A 22,347-nucleotide genomic window follows, 5' to 3' on the forward strand; every position below is an offset into this window, starting at 1 on the left:
TCGGCTCGTCTGCTGTCAAGGATTGTTAACAACAAAAATATAGACCTGCCAAGAATGATTTTAACTGGCCAAAGTACTTTAAATAGGCTACATTGTCCAAACAATGATGTCACTGGCATAACCGAGGCATTTAAATGTTATCGTCTCAAAAGTTACCGGCCAGTGTGGCAGGTGACCAATACTGACTGTGTGTAGCAGCGTAAGTAACAGGAAGCCAATCAGGAGCCTGTTGAATGCAGAGCCCTTGTTTTGCTTTGCTTTTATTGGCTCATGGTCAGAGAGTGTACGGAGGCCCAGGAGGGACAAAGTGTAAGAAGAGGTGACGAGCAAAGACTGTAGCTCGAAGGGTAGTCTCTCTTCACAATCTTCAAATGCTCCAGAGACCGGTTGTGCTTCAGATCATTACAATTCAATTTCGGATGAAGGAAGTTGTCATCTTTCAAAGGGAAAAAAATGCTTCAGCCCGGAAGGAAGTTCAATGGTATTTGACCAATCACAAGTAGGAAAATTAGGGGATACCCGCCTTCGATGGTATTCGACCAATCACAAGTAAGGAAATGAGGGGATACCCGCCTTCGATGGTATTCGACCAATCCCAAGTGGGAAAATGAGTGGATATATCGTGCCTTATTTAAGTGATTTTTTTTTACCAACTTTACAGACTGGTAGGCGGGAGCATTTGCAAATTGCAGGAGCCAATGCGTCTCTCTTGAGAGACTACTAGAAAGTAGGGGTGGGGGAAAAAATCGATTCACCTAAGTATCGCGATTTTTAATGTCACGATTTTTTTAATCAATCTTTTATTCCAGAATCGATAATCGCACAAAAAAAAAAAAAAAAAAAAAAAAAAAAAAAATTGGTGCTTGCAGTCAGTCAGGCCACTCACTGAACAGCAGGCCAGGCGCCGCCTACTGGTTTACTAGTGGTTTTATTACTTTATTAGTTAGTCTGAAGTAATAATTGCACTTCAGGGTTAAAGTGGGTGCATCTCATTGTAAAATTGGACTTCAAACGGCCCAAATCTGGCTTCAAACGGCCCAAATTGGGCTTTAAACGGCCCAAATTTCACGCGCGTCGGCCTGCTTGCTTGGTATCTAATGCCCGGCCTGAATTATGATCCCAGTCCGCCCCTGTTTTTAACTATATCGCCCAGCCCTACTCATGATATAATATACAGTCTCTAGTGTATGATTCAACTTTTCCCATGTTCTAAATCTAGTGTAAAAAAGCAAACAAACTGAAAAAATAAAAGAAAAAAATAAACAAAAATCGCAATAAATCGTAATATCGAATCACAATAATCGTAGAATCGCAATATAAATCGAATCGGCACCCAAGAATCGTGATAGTATCGAATCGGGAGATAAGTGAATCGCCACAGCCCTACTAGAAAGGAGACTAACCGTTCAGACTGGCAGGCCAAATCAGATTTTTGACTTTTTTTTTTTACCTATCCAGATTGTATCCAGATTGGTTTTATGAGTCAGAACAGGAACAAATCTGATTTGTGTCACTTGTCCAAAACCACAGGTTCAAATGCGATTCTAATCTGCCAATCAAAAGCACCATCAGCAGCTGGTTGTTTACTGACGCCTATGTCGTTACCACAGTAAACCATGCAGATAGGTTGGTGGTGCCTGGAGACACAGATCCGACTTGAACACTTGCCCAAATCAGATTTGGGGCAGTGCGGACACTCTCCCAAATCAGATTTGGGAAACAAATAAAAAAGAAATCTGATTTGCCTGGAGTCTGAACGGGGCCTAATAGTAATCATACCATCCTGCAAAAATAACGATTATTTTAGCCATCATCATGCAACTGTTAACTGATCCCATCTGATGAGAGACTTTGTCGTTATGTTGTAACCTGTAAACCTCCCCTCCACCTCCATCACCCCTCCACCTCTGCTCATCCACTCATCCCTGCCCCGAGGTGAAGGATCTGCTGTGGCCTGTCAGCTGTGTGTTAGTAGGTGTGTGTGTGTGTGTGTGTGTGTGAGTGTGAGAGAGAGAGAGAGAGATACAGACAGGGAGAGAGAACATGTAGCGTACATGTTTGTTAGTGGGGGGGACTCTGAACCACTTCCTGCCTGTCTGAGTGTGTGTGAGAGAAAGTGTGCAAGTGTGTGATTCGGGGTGAAGGTGTGAGTGTGAGACAGAGTGTGTGTGTGTGTGTGTGTGTGTGTGTGTGTGTGTGTGCGCGTGTGTGTGTGTGGCAGGGGTGTGAATAAAGCTCTCAATGTTATTGTCGTCTGTGGGCTTTTCTGTTTAAAGCTGCCTCCACATGAGAAGCCATCTTCTCTTCTCTCACCGCGAGGTCGAGCGGACAAAGGTCAGCGGTAAGTAGGGCTGCCACTAACGATTATTTTCATAATCGATTAATCTGTCGATTATTTTCTCGATCAATCGATTAGTTGTGTGGTCTATAAAATGTCAGAAAATGGTAGCAAATAACGATCAGTGTTTCCCAAAGCTCAAGATGACACCCTCAAATGTCTTGTTTTGTCCACAACTCAAAGATAATATCAGTTTACTGTCATACAGGAGTAAAGATACCAGAAAATATTCACATTTGAGAACCTGGAATCAGAGAATTTAGACCTTTTCTCTTAAAATTGTACTCAAAACGATTAACAAAATAGTTGTTGATTAATTTTCTGTCGATTGACTAATCGATTAATCGTGGCAGCTCTAGCGGTAAATAGGTCAAAGTTGAAATAATTTGAACTTTGAGCGCAGCGCAGCGCACGGTGGCAAATTAGAGCGGTGCGCGACGCCCAGGCGGGTAGCACTTAGTTGGGAGGCAGCGCTGCCCCCACAGGAAAAGAACGGCACAGCGGGCGCAGAGCTGTTTTACAGCAGATCCTGTGTGGAGGGCTTAAGGAGACATGCTGGACTTAAACACACCGCTAACTAGGGATGGGCGCGAGTACTCGGGTACTCGAGCACTCGTTCATAACGTCAGTAGTCGAGTAACGTTTCTGCTGTTCGGGTACTCGCCCCACTCCCCACCCCTTTAAAAGTGGTCTATCTACGCACGCATCGTCATGTGGATCTGGCAGCATGAACTGCACGGGCGTCAAGTCAGCCAGAATGTACAAGTACGTCATCCACTTTGTTGCTTTCAAACTAAAATGCTTATTGTAACGTAACCTTATTTTGATTAATGCGTTACAGCCTCAGTTTCACGCCATATAACATCACAACGAGTATTTTGATACAAGGTTTGCTGCTTCATTCGTTGAAATACCTTTTGTCCTCCAACGTGCATCAATAAGCTATTTACTCTTGTTTAAGTAACATTATTTTGAAACTTTTAACCGGAAGTTTTCCAGCTCATCCCGAAAATGGTGGCTAGAGATATTCGAGACGCATGCTTCTTCATAGCGCACGCCCGATAAAACTAATTCACAGCTTTGCACTAGTTTACTGACTACACTGTCGTTTCCCATAACGTTAGTCACAAGAAATGTGGAGAAATAATCACTTTTTGGGAGACAATCGCTTCATGGTGATGTTCAGCTGCAGCTGTAACGTTAATCACACTGGTCAGTTTTCACTTTTTGGCAGAACACCGGACCTTGTAATCCGTGGATTTACGTTAGTGTAACAGTGATCATAAAGTAAAATGGATGATACTGGACAATGGACATGTATTGGAATTGAGCCTTCGCTTGGGTTGTTTCACAACATTGTCCGCTCCGAAGTGCAAATGCCATCCATCCAACCATCGGAGATGCTGTCTGAGGTAGGCTTTACGTTAGCTTAGCGTCGCCTCACCTAATATCAGTCAGTCAGTCAGTCAGTCAGTCAGTCAGTCCCTCTCCTCGCATGCTCCAGGTAGCGCTTTCTCCATGCAAAAATGCAAACGTTATGTGTGAACAGCCCCACACACAGCAGATTACCCCTGCTCCGTCATTACCATAGTAATCACACAGACCCCCCCCCCCCCCCCGCGCGCGAGTACTCGAGCACTCGTTCATAATAGAAGGAGAGTACTCGACTATTTAAATTGCTTAAAATGCCCATCCCTACCGCTAACACAAACGCTATCTTTTTCAAGAACCAAATACACACACACACACTTAGTTCACAGTTTGTCACGTGCACGTGCACGTGCACACACACACACACACACACACACACACACACACACACGCCCACCCCCTGGGCAAGTTGTGACAGCCAAGAGAGAGAGAAAACCACAGGCTTCCCACCAGACAGATGACTGGAACAGACAACACAGACAGCAAGACAGACTGAATCTGTCTCTCTCTCTGCCTAAAGAACAGCCATCATCAACCTAGTCTATAGACACTAGTATCCCCAGGCATTAGACAGAGCCACACAGACCACACATTCACCAAGAGCGGAAAATGCAGAGCAGCCTAATTTATGTGTGTGGCCAGGCCAGGGTTTCCATTATCCGGTAATTGCCGGACTTTGACCGTTATAATTAATCAAAGTCCGATCAATTAAAATGTGCCGGTCACCACGTCCGATGAAAAGAATCCCCTCTCAGCACAATTTGAGTTGGATTAAAATAGGCCCCAAACTATATTTCCACACAGCTCCTCCTATTAAATCGCCTAAATGAATATTGTTTTATGTGTAGTGTAGGTTAGAGTGTAGGCTACTGTATGTTGTTATACGATGGATGATGCACGCGCTCAGTCAGCACAGCAGCTCTCAACCAGTGTGGGAAATTAAAAAAATATTTGGAGGTCAACTTTTGCCCCCACCACTGTTTGTCTAAACATGCCCATTCCAGGCATCTTTCAACAGCCCAAGTTTGGCACTGATGACATCACTGATGACATCATCACCGTTATTCATTCCTGACTGAATGCCTGACTCGCCCCAACAAGGATTGTCTTGACCACGCACTGCACACGAGGTAAAAATCTGTGATTTATGACATCACTGGTGTCACAATATTTATAGGTATATAGACAATGTGACATCATCAGTGATGTCACAATGTCTATTACAGGTATAATATAGACATTGTGAAATCATCAGTGACATCATCAGTGATGTCTGATGATGTCACAATGTCTATATATAATAGGGCGGCATTCTGAGCATACTCACAATGCAGCGATGCCATTTGAGAAGCTGTGTTGTTCAGGGGTGTTTACCACTAGACTAGCTCGGCGTTCTGAGCATGCATGGCCGCAGCGGGAGACGAGGAACAGGCTGTCGGTGCGCGACAAGCTGTCCTATGCCATCGGCGGAGCGCCCTACCAGATGACCGATGCCGCCCTGAGCTTCTTCCTTCAGATCTACCTACTGGATGTGGCTCAGCTGGATCCCTCCTATGCCTGCGTCATCCTGTTTGCGGGCCGGGCCTGGGACGCGGTCACGGACCCCACGGTGGGCTTCCTGGTGTCGCGCAGCCCGTGGACGCGCTTTGGACGCATGATGCCCTGGATCCTGCTGTCCACCCCTCCAGCTGTGCTGTGCTATTTCCTCATGTGGTACGTTCCCCCGTTTGGAGACGGCAACGTCGTCTGGTACCTGGTTTTCTATTGCCTCTTCCAGACCCTTCAAACGTGCTTCCACGTGCCCTACTCTGCCCTCACCATGTTCATCAGCTCCGAGCAGACGGAGAGAGACTCGGCCACCGCCTACAGGATGACGGCGGAGGTCCTGGGTGTTCTGATCGGCGCAGCCGTCCAGGCGCAGATTGTGGGCAGGGCCAACACGCCCTGCGTCCCCATGCCTAGGAACTTGACAGGGGAGCTGGGCATTGTGGGCAACAACACGTTGGCATGCCTGACGACCAGCGTACCTGAAAGCAACACCACATTGGCATACCTGACGACCAGCGTACCCGAAAGCAACAACACATTGGCATGCCTGACGACCAGCGTACCTGAAGGCAACACCACGCCGCCTGCCATTTCCCTGGACGACACCAAAGCCGCCTACATGATTGCCTCTGGCGTCATCTGCGGCTTCTACATCGTCTGTGCCATTGTTCTTTTCTTTGGCGTGAGAGAGCAAAAAGAGCGCGGTGGTCCCAGGTCGCAGCCCATGTCGTTCTTCAAGGGAATAAGGATGGTGATGGGACATGGACCCTACGTCAAACTGGTCATGGCCTGCCTCTTCACCTCGTCTGGTTTCATTCTCCTGAAGGGAAACATCACGCTGTTCTGCAGCTACACGCTAGGCTTCAGGAAGGACTTTCAGAACATTCTGCTGGTCGTCATGGTCTCTGCTACGCTGGCCACGCCCTTCTGGCAGTGGTTCCTCGTTCGCTTTGGGAAGAAGGCGGCGGTTTACGTGAGCAGCTCATCCGTGGTTCCCTTCCTGATCTTGGTGGTGTGCACGAAGAGCAGCCTGACAGTCACCTACATCGTCTCCGTTGCTACCGGGGTGGGAACATCTGCGGCCTACCTGCTGCCTTGGTCCATGCTGCCCGACGCCGTCGACGACTTCAAGGTGCACAACCCGGACTGCAGCGGCCACGAGGCCATTTTCTACTCCTTCTACGTCTTCTTCACCAAGTTCGCCTCGGGGGTCTCCCTGGGGATCTCCACGCTGGCTTTGAAGTATTCGGGCTACATCACTCGAGGCTGCTCCCAACCAGAGGAGGTGCATTTAACCCTGAAACTGCTGATGTCGGCCGCGCCCATCGCTCTCATCCTGATCGGCCTGGTCATATTCCGCTCGTATCCCATCAACGAGGAGGTGCGGCAGGACAACCGCAAGCTGCTCCAGGAACGGTGGGTCAAGAAGGCGTCTTCTGAAGAGGACTCAACAGAGCTGGACGCCATGATCTAGGGACTCACTGATGACATCACGATTGCTTGAGTGACAACACTCACTGATGATGATGAAGTTTGTGTTGATGTTTATGTATTTGTTTTCTCACTGTTCATTTCTAGAATTGGTTGACAATGTTAAATATTCTTTAATAAAGTCATTTGTTTAAGAAAGAAACCTGAGTAGCCACACACGCAGAATATGCACAAACACAACCCACTTAAAAAAGGTCTGTTTTCATTCCAGATTTATAAAAAAAATCATATCGGTAATCAGTAGGGATGGGCATCGAATTTCGAATTTTCGAATAATCGTTGTTATTATCAAGGTCGACTTTTATTATTGAAATTCGAAATCCGATTTTTTTTTTTTTTTTTTTGTGAAATGTTGCATTGTCTCCCCTGATTCTAAGTATAGTCAAATCGCTTGGTTTGAGCAAGTAAAACAATTTTTATAAGCATTTTAAGCAAGGTTTAGAGGGGGTGACTTTGGCACCCCTTTGGCACTCAGACCTGAGCCTACTAAATATTTAATGAACCACTCATGATTGTCAAAACTGTTTTTTATTTTCGAAAATGTCAATGTCATGTAACATGTTCTTTACTTCAGTGGTGCAATGCTTGTTTGAGCTAAAAATCCACAGCAGAAGCTTTTTATATTAATTAATAAAGCCGTAGACTTAGAATCAGGGGAGACAATGCAACATTTCACTCACAAAAAAAAAAAAAAAAAAAATACATTTTTAATTTTTTTTACATTTTTATTTTTATTTTCGAATTTCGAATTAAATTCGAATTTGGCCAGCGAATTTCGAATAGTGTTTTTGCTAGAAATGCCTATCCCTAGTAATCAGTGAATCCCATATTGGTCGGGGGCTCTAGTGCCACCACTGAGGAAAAAGCCAGGTAATAACTGTCATAAAGTAACATTCAAGTCACATCTGATTTTCAAGTCAAAATCTTCACCATGATTAATATTCGATTAATTGTGCAGCACTGCACCCCTAAGGGGTCTAGCTGGGGGGGGAACAAAATTTGGCAGTGTTATAGAGAGCTAAATAGGACCACACCATGTCTGGCTCCTTGTTCTCTACTGTCTCTCCAACGTAGAGTGGACAGAGACACACGTAGTGGACAGACAGAGACACACGTAGTGGACAGACAGAGACACACGTAGTGGACAGACAGACACACGTAGTGGACAGACAGAGACACATGTACACACGTAGTGGACAGACACACGTAGTGGACAGACAGAGACACACGTAGTGGACAGACAGAGACACACGTAGTGGACAGACAGAGACACATGTAGTGGACAGACAGAGACACACGTAGTGGACCGGTGGAGACCAAACCCAACCTTCTCAAATCCCGTCTGACCATAAACTAAGCCAAAACAGCCAGTCATTCTCCACTCAGCAGAAAGCACAGTCATAATACATGGTGCCACTCTGCCCACCTCTCAGAGTGGGTGAATCCAGCCAAAACAGTCATAGACCGAGAGAGCACATTCGTGCCTACACCTTCTGTCTCTCTCTCTCTCTCTCTGACAGTGACTGGTTTAATACTTCAACCTCCAAAACGCCTCCAAGGCCAAACGGTGTGGGAAAGTGTCGATCTACATCTTTCCATGAACAAAAAGTCATGAAACGCCTCACTGTGTGAATATCTACTACTAGACCACATGGTTCAGAACATGGTTTTCCACAACATTTGACCACTAAAACATATAACAACTAGAACGAGCGCACAGCGGTTATATCTGCCTCCGCCAACAAGTGAGCAGTGGACTTCCATGTCTGTCCACACGTGAGCCAAATGTGAAGAAATTCTATCAAGGTGTTACTGAGATATGACATTACTGAGCTTGAAAATGGCGTTTGTGAGGTCACAGTGACCTTGACCTTTGACCACCAAAATGTAATCAGTTCATCCTAGAGTCCAAGTCAACGTTTAAGCCAAATTGGAGGAAATTCCGTCAAGGCGTTCCTGAGATATCGCGTTAACGAGCATGAAACGAGCGGTCGTGAGGTTACGGTGGCCTTGAACTTTGACCACCAAAATCTAATCAGTTCATTCTTGAGTCCAAGTGGACGTTTGAGACAAATTCAAAAGAAATTCCATCACAAAGTCCTTCTAGCAGTGTTGTAGTACTCAAGTCTGAGTCCTGGACTCATTTTCAGGACTCTGTACTCGACTTGGACTTGAGCACTGATGACTCGGACTTGAGTATTCATGCATTCGGACTTGGACGTTGGAAACGTGGACTCTGACTTTTTTGTAATAGGCCCTAATAATTTGGCATAAGATATTGATAGCTATATTAATACCATGACATTATTACATTTTGTTCAAGGGCAGGTTCAGTAACTTGATTGGATTGGGACTTGGGTAATGGGGACTCGAGACTTGACTGGGACTGGAGATATAGCGACTTGACTAGTTAAAATCTGAACTTAGAACAAACTGAACTCAATGAAAGAAGGCAGGTTTACGCAAAGGGGGTTTGTCGGTGCGTGCGTGACCCAAGCAATGCTACAGGAAAGTATCCTGTCAGGTGTTGCAGAGATATCGATCCCCCTGCACACACACTTTCACCCTATCTGCTCAGTGGGGCGAGTCGTTGGTTCCACTCGGCTTCCCCTGTCCTTTCGTCTGCCCTGCTGGGGGTCCACAGCCACGGAGACAACACAGACACGCGCCATCATAAATACTCACAGGCACAAGCAAGCAGGCGAGCTGAGACAGAAGGACAGGCAGGGCAAAACAAAGACATCTTCTGGACGGTGAGCACATTCTTCAAACCTTACAAATGACAGTGCGCGGGGTGAAGAAGACGCCGGCACGTTGTCTGAGCCCAACGTGTGTTTCTGCTGCTCAGAGATCCAAACCTCAATTCCTCAGAGCAACATGACATGAAAGCATTATGGCTCAGGAACACCTAGGCTCCACCAGCCTCTTAACGCTCAGACTTTCCCAACCTCAGGCTGAGTCAGGGAGGAACTTGGGAGATGCTACACAACAACCGCCGTCGTTCCCTTTGGGCAAGACTTCAAACGCCAAGAGCTTTGAATGTATGGCTGTAATGTAATATGGCTGAAGAGGTTTGTGTATAATAATAAAGATTGGCTAAACGTACTCTGTTGGTGTTGACAGCATATGCCTCTGTCAGAGATTCATTGTCTCTTTTTATTCTGGACCAATATGAATTTTCTGATGTCAGAATCCTTCCATGGATGCATTGGGCTACAGGAAAACCTCAAATCCAACAAAAGGGTTTGACATTTTCAGAAGTTTGAAGCTAAACTCGTACGTGCTTTGATCTATATTTGACGGGTTTAATTCCAAAATTAGATCTCTGTTACTTGTGGAAAAAATGAAAGCTTCACTTATAAAATATTCAGTTCAATTTTGCAACTTTTTTGTTATGGACAGCCAGCAACCTAACCCCAGTTTGCTTAGTAATGCTTTTACACATTGGATCCTCTACATTTCATAAAAGTCCTGATGATGAACTTCAGGTAGGAAAGACTTTCCCAAATCATAATCTATGGCATTTTGGAATAGAAGTCTTGATATGGCCCTGGGGCGCTGTAAAAAGCAGGCTTCGGAGAACCTGCTTGTTGAAAATGTGTTGTGAATAAATTTGAGGGAACATTTTAAATCAACGCTGGATGTCTACCTACACACCCAACAACTCCCACTCTGCTTTCCTCCCCAACAACTCCCACTCTGCTTTCCTCCCCAACAACTCCCACTCTGCTTTCCTACGCATGAGGCCCTGGCTGTTTATTTGGCCAACACGGCTCGCGGTGCAACCGGTTGCCCGTTCGCTCAGTTATGCACGGGTCACTGCACACGCACGCACACACACACACACGTGCACACACACACACACACACACACACACACACAAACACACACAAACGCGCGTGTGCACACACACACACACACACACACACACACACATGTACACACACACACACACGCGCATACACACACACACACACCCCGTGGGGGCGATAGCGGCAGCAGAGAGCGGGGCTGTGGATCAAACGGTCAGGGCTGCTGTCTGGACGGCAGCGGCTTGACGAGCCACCAGAGAAATGCTAACGTCATCCACATGACTTTCTCCAGCCTGTGATTGGCTGCTCTCCGTTCACTAGGTGTCAGGAATGCAATCAGGTCAATGCAAAAAAAGAGGGGGGGGGGGGCAAGTCATGATGAGAGGAAAACCAGGGGGAAGCTATATCCTGTGAATATCACTGTCTTTTATGTCTTTGTTTTGGTTATTAGTATTATGGAATTTTGTCCTCTTTGTTGAGTTTTATTCTAGTTTGTTCTGTTTAGTACATCTATCCGCTTATCCAAATCTCTTGTGATTTTTCCCACACGATTCATTTGGGTTGGTTGTTGTGTTTTGTTGCAATCCGGTCCACTTAGGTGTTCCAGTGCTGTGGCCCTAATTAGTGAGTTGGTTGCGCCTGTGTTCACCCTGCCTTTTAGACACAAACTGGCAGCTGTGAAAAAGGCCCATCGGCGGGTACAGCGACACGACAAGACTTTCCAAAAGGAAAACTAACAGTGCCTTTTCTCTCTCTCGCTAAATTAGCTCTGGGGTTCATTAGCTGCGGGCGCTTTTACCCTCCGTCTCACCACCAGCGTGTTGGATGTGCATGAAGACGTCTGGCTGTTTTCTTCCTGTAATTACACAGGGCTGACTCAACTGCCCACAAGCAAATGCTCTTCCTCAAGGCCCATTTGGTCTCGCTGCTAAAAGTCAAACAGTCACTTTGTTGTGAATACAGCCCGACCACATAAGTGTCAGGTACAGCCGCACAATGACGGACATATGGCCACTGACACACACGCATACACACACACACACACACACACACACACACACACACATAAACATACACACACACAAACATACATACACACACATGTAGGGATGCTCCGATCCACGTTTTTCGCCTCCGATATCGATACCGATATGTGGGGGGCCAGTATCGGCCGATACCGAGTACCGATCCGATACCAGTGCTTGACATTAACGGCTGTCCAGTTGCCCTTGGCAACCATAAAAAAAAAAAGGCCTGTGGTTGCCTCAGTGGCAACCACATTTTAAACAACAGGGACAGCAAACAGCAAAATATGTACCCCAAAATAAACATGTTTCTTATATTCCTAAAACCCTAAATCAATATTAATAAATCACACACAGACTCTCTCTCTCATCTCCCCCATGCAGCCCTGCAGTCGCTAGGCATCAGCTTTTGGTTGCCGAAACTAATATGGTTGCCATTCTTAGTCACCTTATATTTAAGATACTATGCACTTAGTCAACTGGCATGGGTTGGTGGTACAATATGGAAATAATTCCTGTCAGAGAATCCTTTGTTGTTTGAGCTTTGATTATTTCCATGAACTGAGTTGAACATACAGATATTACAGGATTTGAAATAAACATAAGCAAATAAATGGTCTTGAGTTTAATGTAAATCCAACAAATATGACAGTTATTTCTGTTACACAATAGCTAAGTACACTGTGTATTGATATAAGTAACTAACGTTACCTCTCTTGTTTAGCACATATTAACAGATTGTCTTAATAAGGGAGAGTAATAAACATTTCAACTGTGTCCATACACCAATAAACCAATACAGAATTAGGCTACTATTATTAGCGCACAATAATCAACATTAGCCTACATAATCCTACATTAGCCTGAACAGCACTGATAATAAGGTAAGGTAACTTCATCTGAAAAGTAGGCTACTTAAACCGTCAGTCAATTGAGCAAGACCGTCGCAAGTAGGCTTTAAGGCTATTCTAAACAAACAAACAGAATGAGGTACAATTATTCACAACATAAGTATCACAGCTTACATGTAGGCTATGTGCTCACGCAAACTTCAGGGTGATAGACAGTCCATATTATTGTCTCTGCACAGCGTTTCAACGACAGGTTGTCTCTGGACAGCGTTTCACCACATGAGCATGCAACAGCTGCTGCTCGTTAAAGATCGTTAACTAGCTGCGGAGTCGGAGTTGCTCAATCAAGCACGGCTGCGTCAGGGAGATGAGAGAGGGAGAGAGAGGGTCCGTGTGTGTGATGTCAGCTTGACAACAGGGCAGCCCTGTGTCAAACTGGTTGGCGTAGCTAGCATGAAATACCTCCAAATAGGTGATCCTTTGGCTTGCTCCATGCTGTTAGCTGCTGCTGCCTAGCCTACATCAGCTTGTTTGGAAACAGTCTACCCCAGGCGTGCTGAGCACGTTGCTAGCGTATGACATCACACGCTGCACACACATAGAATTAGAGTGAATAGAATGGCCCCTATGGATCGGTCTATGGATCGGGCCATTTGCCACCGATACCCGATCTAGAATTTTGTGCTATATCGGGGCCGATACCCGATACCAATATCGGATCGGCGCATCCCTACACACATGCATACACACATAAACATACACACAGTCATAAACAGCGGCCATGCCCGAACAGGCTTAACACTGGCTAATTGCTCATGTATGGCTCCTTTCACTCCACGCGCACACACACGCATGCGCACACACACGCAGACGCACACACGCACAGACACACACACACACACACATGCACAGACACGTACACACACGCACACAGAGTGTAACAGAGCGCGCTGGCTGGCTCGTGTACAGCTGTGACGTCTCACATGTGCTGCCTTGTTGATATAAGGAGTAACACAAGTGGAAAATTGGAGCTGCTGGGGCCAGACGGCTCACTTCCTGGTAGGAAGAGAGTGGAGCTTGACCCATATATACACACACACATATATATATAACATGGGCATTGGGCTCACTGACGGCCACAGGAAACAAAAGGTCTGTAGCTCTGTGCAGAACACAACAACACATAGATCAGGGTTCCCCGGCCTACGGCACGGAACCCTATGCGGGCTCTAGGGGTGCTCCAAAAAATCGATTCTTGGAAGGATCGCGATTCTTAATGCCACGATTCCTGGATCGATTCCAAACTCCCAAGAATCGATTCTTCTTCGTATTGTCAAAAAAAATTATAATATATATATATTTTTTACAGTGCACCTGAACGCAACATGCAAGATACCGGCTGAATAAGTGTCCAAATGTTCATGTAATTTGTGTACTGTACTGCCACGGTGCCACCACCTCTTGCACTTAAGAACTCTGGTTAATGTATTCCCCCCAAAATCTATAAATCCTTCTCAAAGTCTACAGATCCCCCCCAGCCTATAAATCCATCTTATCTGAAGAACATAAGGGGGGAATTCCCACCTAGTTTGCAAAATGAATGTAGGCCCTGACTGTAATACTTCAGAAGTTGAATTTGAAGTTCAGCATTAATACATTTGTCATTTTTGTCTTAGATTTACCTTTGTGTGTTATTGCAATATAAAACTACATAATTGAGAATCGATTCTAGATTCTGGAATCGAGAATCGATTCTGGAATCGGAATCGGATCGGATCGTGGCTTAGCCGGATCGGAGCACCCCTAGCGGCCTCTATTGGCGGTAGCATGGGCCTCATTGAAAAGGTTTCCAATCACGCTAAAATGACTGCATTTGTTTTGAAAATCCAAGTCCCACATAGAATTCAAACACTATGTCTGCTCTATATAGGCGTTCTCTAGACGCAGCACAACACGAAGGCATCAATTTCACGTGCGGAAAGCGTCACAGGAAATTCAGTGTGGGGTCACCTGGCAGTAGGGTGGTTTCAACCCCCCCGTCAAGCAGCCAATCTGCTGAAGTGCCTTTGAGCAAGACACTGAATAGTAGGCACTGTCGATATGACAGTGTTATTACACAGTGTTGGGCATACACCGATTACATTACTTGTACACCAACACCATTGTTTTTCTTTACCTAACTTATTTAGTCAGAAGACGGAGGCTACAATTATAAAGTGAAAGTGTCGGCTCCCTCTGCTGCAGACAGCAGGCAGGGTCGCAGCACAGAGAGTAACTAGAGAACAAAGTTCGGAAATAGTAGGCAGAAAAAATCAGACTCTGTGGCTTTTCTGCATGTCATCAACTCCATCTCCCTCCCGATTGTTCCTGACTCTCTCAAACGTACACTAATAAAACAGAAACTAGAAAATCATCTTGAATAAAAGGAAGAAATAAACAACAAACTTTATTTGAAGTTGGTGTGTGCCACCGAGCAACCCTATAAAATCAAACTCTTGAAATAGTGTTGGTTAAAGTCTAAAACAGCCCCGCGCCTCTAAGCTGAATGTAGACCTAATGGCATAAACTAAACAGACAACGAGGGCTACCAACAAGGCGGTCTACTTTTACAACACAAGCGGAGGAAGTGCAGCAGAACCCTGCTAACGTGATCCCCTGGAGAATGGAGGTCATTAGGAGAGAATACAATGTTCAGACGTCTCAAATAGGCCACACTGACATGTTAAGACTAAGTGCTGTTCTAAATATGAAGCCACCATGTGTGCATATTCACATTCTCACAAAACAGCATTTTAGAGATATGCTCTCACTGCACAAAGATGAAACTGTGTCCTACAGTGAAAACTTGGCTTTGAAACTTGGGTGTAAATCAGGAGCATTCACTCGCCCCTGTGTCTTTTTTGTGTTATCTGGATCATAAATCCCGTGGTTAGGATTAAAAAGGTTGTTTTATGGGTCATGGTGGACAAATCTAATGGGCGCGCTTACAGTGGCCGTAGTATTTTGGGGGCCACGCAAGGCCCTCAGAACAAACCATAAAACTGCCATCAATCAGATCTTTGCCCATTTAAACGGCAGGAATGCAAACTCATGGAGAGTGAAAAAGGTGTCAGATACCAGCAGGGCAGACACAAAACCACTGAAAATCATTCATTTTTGGGGATCAAAAAGGTGAGTGTCACCTAAAGGTGACTAGTAGTTTGCCTCCCTGGAACACATTTTAACGTTGTATTTTCCCCCAACACAAATTCTTTACTCGCCAATGTGCCTGTAGAGTTAATAGCCGGTGACAAAATATCCCATGGCGTAAAACCTTTACAAATCTAATTTGTTCGTGTATTGTAGAGTTACAGTGTTTCCCCCCATATGCATTCAGCAGCGGTGCACCACCGCTACTATAGATTTCTTCTTTAGAAACTAACCTTATATTACAGACGCTTCATATCCAGTCAATTCACACACCTGAGTAAAGCATATACCGCTAAACAAGAGACTTTGTGCTTCATCGCGTACCTGATAATGTCAGCACAACGCACAGGTGTAGGAAGCATGGGGGACAGGGGGATAATAAAAGGTAGTTAAAATGCCCCCCTCTAAAAATAAAACACTCAATTCTGTTATTTACCTCCACGTTGAAAAACTAACCACTGGACTGTTATTTTGAAAAGGATATTTTTTTTGGGGGGGGGGGGGGGGGGGCCATATGTATGCGTAATTAAAATGGGGGAAATAATATTGTGAAATGCTGTGATATTTTGGTAGATACTGTATCACACTGTGAGTGACATTTCATACCATTACATCCCTATTGCCTAATACCATTTTTATTGACTGGCTGTCCTACTAGACAGGACAGGACGAGGCACTAGATAGGGAGCGCTTTGCAAGCCAAATAAAAAGCCAAATAAAGACAAATGTACTTCACCACCGCTGCTGCTACAACTCCATTCTAGGGGAAACTAACTGAGTTATTAAAAAAAACAGTTACCTGAAGCGCTGCAAAACCCTAGAAGTCACGTGATTACAATGTTGCATTGCGGTGCAGCATTCCTCTCTTAAATGCCCCATTATGGGTACTGGAACTTTGCCTGCCCAAGATTACAGCACAACGCTTGAGACTAGACAGACTCCCAGAGCACCTGAAGGCACCACGGAGGAGGAATCATAAATTGTGGCTGGCAAAACCATAACCATTTGAATGAAAAACATGAAAGGTTGAGAAGGAAACATTAAACAACAACAAGTGTGTTTAGACAGAAGTGTGTTTAGACAGAGCAGGCGTGGATTTGAGGCAAGAGAAATCCTCCATTCCAGTCAACAGAGCAGCAGGTAAAAAGCGGTTTATGCAAATCTTCCGGGAAGTCAGGGGTCAAACAGGTTTGTGACAAAAGTGCTTGACACAAAACAAGGAACATTGGGAACTTTGTAAACAGAGAGACAGAAATGTTTCCTGTTTGACTGAATAATTTAACCCACAAGCCAGCTAGCATGTTAGCTTGCTTTGTGATCCAGTCAGGACAGTAGTCACTCTCCATCGTCCACCGTAGGCAGTTTTGTTGTAAAAAGGTTGGTTATCACTATATGGCAAGCAACTAAGGATGCACTGATGACATGAAAATGTTGGCCGATACCGATAACCGATAATAACATTGCTGTTATGGCAGATAACTGATATTTACCGATGTCGATGTGATCTGTATAAAAACACGTTTGTATGATAATCACATTTTGTACTGTACTGAAAAACATGTAAAGACTGAAAAAATCAATGTCTTTGTTTATTTTCAAAACATTTGAAAAATCTCATAAATCAGAGATTTACTGCCTTGTTTCCTCTCAATATGAAAAGGTTGGCCGATAGATAAGCGATACCAACATTGCTGTTATTTTGCTGATCGGACTGATACCGATATGACTGCAGATATATTTGTACATCCCTAAAATCAACCATCAATCAACAAAAATCTAAAGAAAAACTATATAAAAGTACATTTTGAACCTTAAAAGATCCAATGTTCCTTTCTATGTCAGCCTAAAAAGCCAGGTAAACCGAGTTCATGTGGGTTTAACCACCACTGCATGCTTGACCATACTCCACTCAAAATAATCTTTCAACAAGCCTCCTACTTCACCCCCCCCCCCCCCCCCCCCCCCACACACACACAAATCACATCCCCTCTCGGTGTAATTGTTCTCAAAAACCTATCTACATGGATATCACCATCCCATGATATGGGAATAGTAAGGCCCCTGCTCCATATCTTCCTCCCCTACCATTAAAAAAAATAACTCAACAAAATAACCCTCCTTAGCTCTTATTATATACTTCTTTCTTTAGCCATTCTTCCGTAGATCTAGATTCACAGGAGGATTACCAGGGCAGTACACTTGAAGTCCTTAGTAGTTGCTGCACTTGATATATTACTACAGAGATAAGTTCATGGTAACGTTAAAGCTTACTCTCGTTGTGGACAGGGGCATCGGTAAGCCTAAAAGTATAAAATCTTAAATGTCATTGCATTATCAGAGCATTATGGTCCTCCTGGGCCTGCACTCCTCACTACTGGATCCGTATAATATGGGTGAACAAGGAATGTAACGTAGGCTCATTCTAATCGTTGAAAATCGCTGTGAAGTTCAGCTATTTGTATCAAATGTACTGTCAATATAAAAGGGCCTTTATTAATCGTGACTTACTAGCTACACTGTAGCTGAAAGCAGAGAGGATCGCTTGTCGGAGGGGCTTTGTTGGTTTGTCCAAACAATAACAAGAGAGTTGGATGGATCCACTCTAGCGCCATAATTTGTCACACTTTCTCTAAAGCGGAGGGGAGTTGAGTTAGCATGCTAACCAGCTAGCCACCGAGCTAACTTAGGCGCTGCTGCTGTTGTTTCCTTTTCAGGAATAACACACACAGCCGTGACCGTCTGAAAAGAAGTTTAGCGTTATGTAGAATACTTTAAGCCATCAACTTACCCGAGTCCCCCGGGGTTTTCATCTCTGTTGACTCGGCGGGGCTGGTTCAGTCAGTTTCCCCCGGTCGGGCTGGTAACTTTAGACGGGAGTTAGCTAAGCCTGGTAGCCAAATGAGCTAGCGAAGTGAGCTGTTAGCCGTGACACCCCACTCCTTTCCTCCCGTGTGTTGTTCTCACAAGTGGCAGAAAGCTTGCCCCGTTTTGGGAGCTCGGCTTTCCACTAAAGTTGAAGCACCTCGGTGAAGTTCTCGTGGAGTTCCGTATTTCTCGACACCTCGTCGACGCTTCCTCGAAAAGTTTCCGATGGAAATAAGTCGTTGTTTTTTCTAAGGCGAAAAGTTGCCCTGAGCCTCGGGGGCAAATCCAGCAGTAGACCCGCGGGAGTGAATGGCGCTGGTCGAAGTTTGATACGAGAGCAACGGAATGCGACCAAGCAGCTACGATTTCAACCCGCTTGTTACAACGATGTCGCATGGTCGAGTCCTCTTCCACACATCATCCTCCTCGCAGACAGTCAAAACAACGACCCTCTGAAAGGGGAGGAAAAATCAGCCCCGAACTCTCTTTCTCTCTGTCTGCCCCCCTCTCTCTCTCTCTCCGGCACAGACTTTTCTTTTTCCACTCACTCACTCACTCACTCACTCACTCACTCACTCAGTTCGTGTTCTCAACCCCCCTTCCTTCCTCTGTCGGGGGTGTCGTGTTTCGCTCTCCTCCTGCCACACGGGGCCGCCCACGCTCGCTGACCCACGGAGGGAGGGAGAGAGAGAGAGAGGAGGGGGGGCTGAACGCCCACTTGTCGCCAAAGATCGTCTATGTGTTTGGAAGCCTCTAGCTGTCTAGCATCTGCATCAGTTTAGGTTTTAGGTAGCCTACAGTTGTGAATCTGACAAGAATTGAAGAGGCTAGTGGTGGGAGTTGTGTGGAAATTCACAGTTAAAGTGTAAAGATTTGTTGATAGTAGAAACGAATTTAATAATATAACTAGTGATAGGCATAATGCATTATAAGATTAGCTTCCTCTCAAGGCAAGAAAAAACAAGTATAACAGTATGACAAAGGGCCCTGAATATATGCCTTCTAAAAAAAAAGTGTTCCTGTGGCTCAACTTGCCCCAACTGATCTGATGGATTTTCCACCCTTGACATGAATGACTGCTGTCTCATCTCTTCAAAGGGTGTCAATGTTTAACATTATGATAAACCACACCAATTCTCTAATACTATGTTGAAATACCATGTTATACTTCAGAGACTTAACTTCATTTCAGTGCCCTCTGGTTGAAGCACTGGCTCAATTTACAAACGATGTTGGCAAATCACCAACATGCATAATACATAACTTTAGTCCTGGATAAATTTTCTTTGACATGCAAGTAATTATACCTGACATGCATAAAACTTACTTTGACAAGCAAAAAACAGTTTTTATCTTAATAGCTAGGCCTACTTTCCACTTCTCCCGTGTGCTTCTTTACATCACAGGCATATAGAAATCATGGATGCTTAATTTGTGGTCACATGACAACAAATGTGCACAGTGGATACAGGGGTCAACTTACCCAGTGGCACATCTTACCCCACGCTCCCCTATTTGATCAGATACTGCTCAATAAATACCAGACATGACTGAAAGTAGACTCTAGTCTGCTGTTTTTTTTATCCAGCCAATGAATGACATTTGTGGCACCAGGAAATAGGACACTTGTATTGGGTTATATCACGTTGAAACACAAAACACACAACACAAATACACTTTTTATTTCATTTTTTATTTTTTTTACTATTGAGTGACCCATCTTCTCAATATACGATCTTTGATGGTGACTCTGCCGCTGCTGCTGCTTCCTGCCTCCTCTTCCCCGGTCGTCACCGTCCTCCTCAGCGTCACGGCGTTGCTGTGGAGACCCGTTTTCTGCCGCAGGTGCTGCGGCCTGAGAGGCAACGTGCTCACGGTAAACGATGACATGTGACGGGGCAGCCTGGGGCTGGTAAGGAAGGAAGGAGAGGTGGGCCATCAACAGGTGGTTTGTCCCATAGGGGAAGCACGTTTGTGGGTGTCTCATTTCAGGTGCTGCAGCCTCAGAAGGATGATCTTAAAGGCTAAGCCTAAGGCCTGTGTAACCTGCTTGTGTTGACAGTTCTGGCAGCAACCCATGTGAAGGGCTTGCCCAGGGGTGGAGCGGGATTCCATCCACCCACCTCCCGCTTCCAAAGCGCACGCGCTAACCACTACACCAAGAGAGCTTAGTTTAACGGGCCTTTATACTGGGGAGTGAGTTTAACCAACCTACTCAGACTGACAGTCATTCAGTTACACTCACCCCCCTGAACTCACTCCACTCCACTGGGCATCCGGGTCGGTTACATGCTGCCACTCCGACGTGCTGCCACTCCGACGTTCTGCCACTTCGAAATATCGGCACTCAGAAAGGGATCATGTCTATGTTCCCCGGGTTCTATATTCCCCGTTTTCCCACGCCAAACCTAACCTCCCCCCATGCCTAAACCTAACCTCCCCCAGACCCTAACCCAAAACCTAACCTCTCCCACCCCCACGCCTAAACCTAAGGTCGGCATTGCGGCTTCTAAGGTGAACGACCGCCAGTCCGAATAATGGAAGTTAACGTTCGGAGTGGCAGGGCTTCGGAAAGGCAGACAGTTACCATCCGGGTCATGGCATCAATGTAACCTGCGTTGTGTTGACAGCCCAGGGGTGGAGCGAGATTCGATCGACAGACCTCCCGCTTCCAAAGCGCACGCGCTAACCACTACGCCTAGAGAGCTAAGCTCCCTTGGCGGAGCTGGGTAACAGGCCTCTATACTGGGGAGTGAGTTTAACCAGCCTACTCGCGACTTGCTACCACTCGGGACTCACGAGGACTGACAGTCATTCGGTTACACGTGTCCTTCATGGACCACAAAGGCAGCCCTGAACCGAGCGACTTGTCTACGTCCTATCCTGTTATATACCACTTGTACCTCTAGAGGCAATAGGACATCAACTGTAGCATCGAGTTTGCCTTCAGTCTCACCGTGACGCGAGACTCAGCCTTCATTCTTCATTCTGAGTCTCAAAGGAGCAGCCCGATAGGGAGTTCACGGCTCTGCTCGAAATGGCCTTTGACATCTTCACTAACATACCAATCACAATAAAACAGTACATAGAGCACAAAGGTGTTATCTGAAAAGTATCGTCGTCGGTGTCCCCAAATATTGCGTCGTTTCCAATACCGAGCTGTTGTAATCGAGCCTAATGGAAACAGGACAGCCCTGTCACACGCAGCACAGTGATGCATTCGGTCCTCTTTCGTCGGGGCATGCGGGGATCTGGAAATGGGACTGTAGGCATTTACAAGGCAGAAGGAGAGAGAGCTGAAGGGAAGTAGCCCATACTGGAGAGCAGAAGGAAGTGAAGTGAAGTGAAGTGAAGTGAAGTGGTTGTAGTATCTCTTCCTTCCTTCCTTCCTCGCCTCCTTCTTGTCTCCACTCTCATGCTCTCTCTGCAATCTGATGGCAGAAATGGGTGTCCTCTCAATCCGCATAAAGTTGGTGTATCCAGATTGAGAGGACACATTGCATTTACACTTGTGTTCAATGTGTGTACACAATGCATCCCTGACCACCTCCGGAGGTGGTTTGGCCGATCACATTGCAATCCTTCTTCAATGTGTTTTGGGGGGTGTTTACACCTGTACTTTGAAGTGATAAAACACAATCTGATTGCAATCTGATGGCAGAAAACACATGTTTTAACGCCAGGTGTAAATGGCCTCTTCATGTCAGAGAGCTTCATGGCCTGAAGGTAAACAGCTACAATGTTGCCAAAGCATCAAGTGCAGGAATACAGATACAGCAGTGAACACTTGCTCTGTG

General features: G+C 45.5%; 1 protein-coding gene and 1 pseudogene across 2 annotated transcripts in view; one reads left to right on the top strand and one right to left on the bottom strand.

The window, feature by feature from the left end:
- The window catches only part of erf (Ets2 repressor factor), a 54,546-nt gene extending 35,482 nt beyond the window's left edge, over positions 1–19,064 (bottom strand). The window contains exon 1 of the mRNA XM_083646582.1: positions 18,474–19,064. Coding sequence (XP_083502708.1) covers positions 18,474–18,495 — 22 coding nt within the window. The 5' untranslated portion in view covers positions 18,496–19,064. The remainder of the gene's footprint in view (positions 1–18,473) is intronic.
- On the top strand, positions 5,190–6,791 carry LOC310785707 (sodium-dependent lysophosphatidylcholine symporter 1-B pseudogene; annotated as a pseudogene). Its single transcript has one exon. The product of its transcript is annotated as a sodium-dependent lysophosphatidylcholine symporter 1-B pseudogene (transcript).
- Positions 19,065–22,347: the final 3,283 nt, after the last annotated feature.

The sequence above is a fragment of the Poromitra crassiceps genome, assembly GCF_964638095.1.
Source record: "Poromitra crassiceps genome assembly, chromosome: 11".
Taxonomy (NCBI): Eukaryota; Metazoa; Chordata; class Actinopteri; order Beryciformes; family Melamphaidae; genus Poromitra; species Poromitra crassiceps.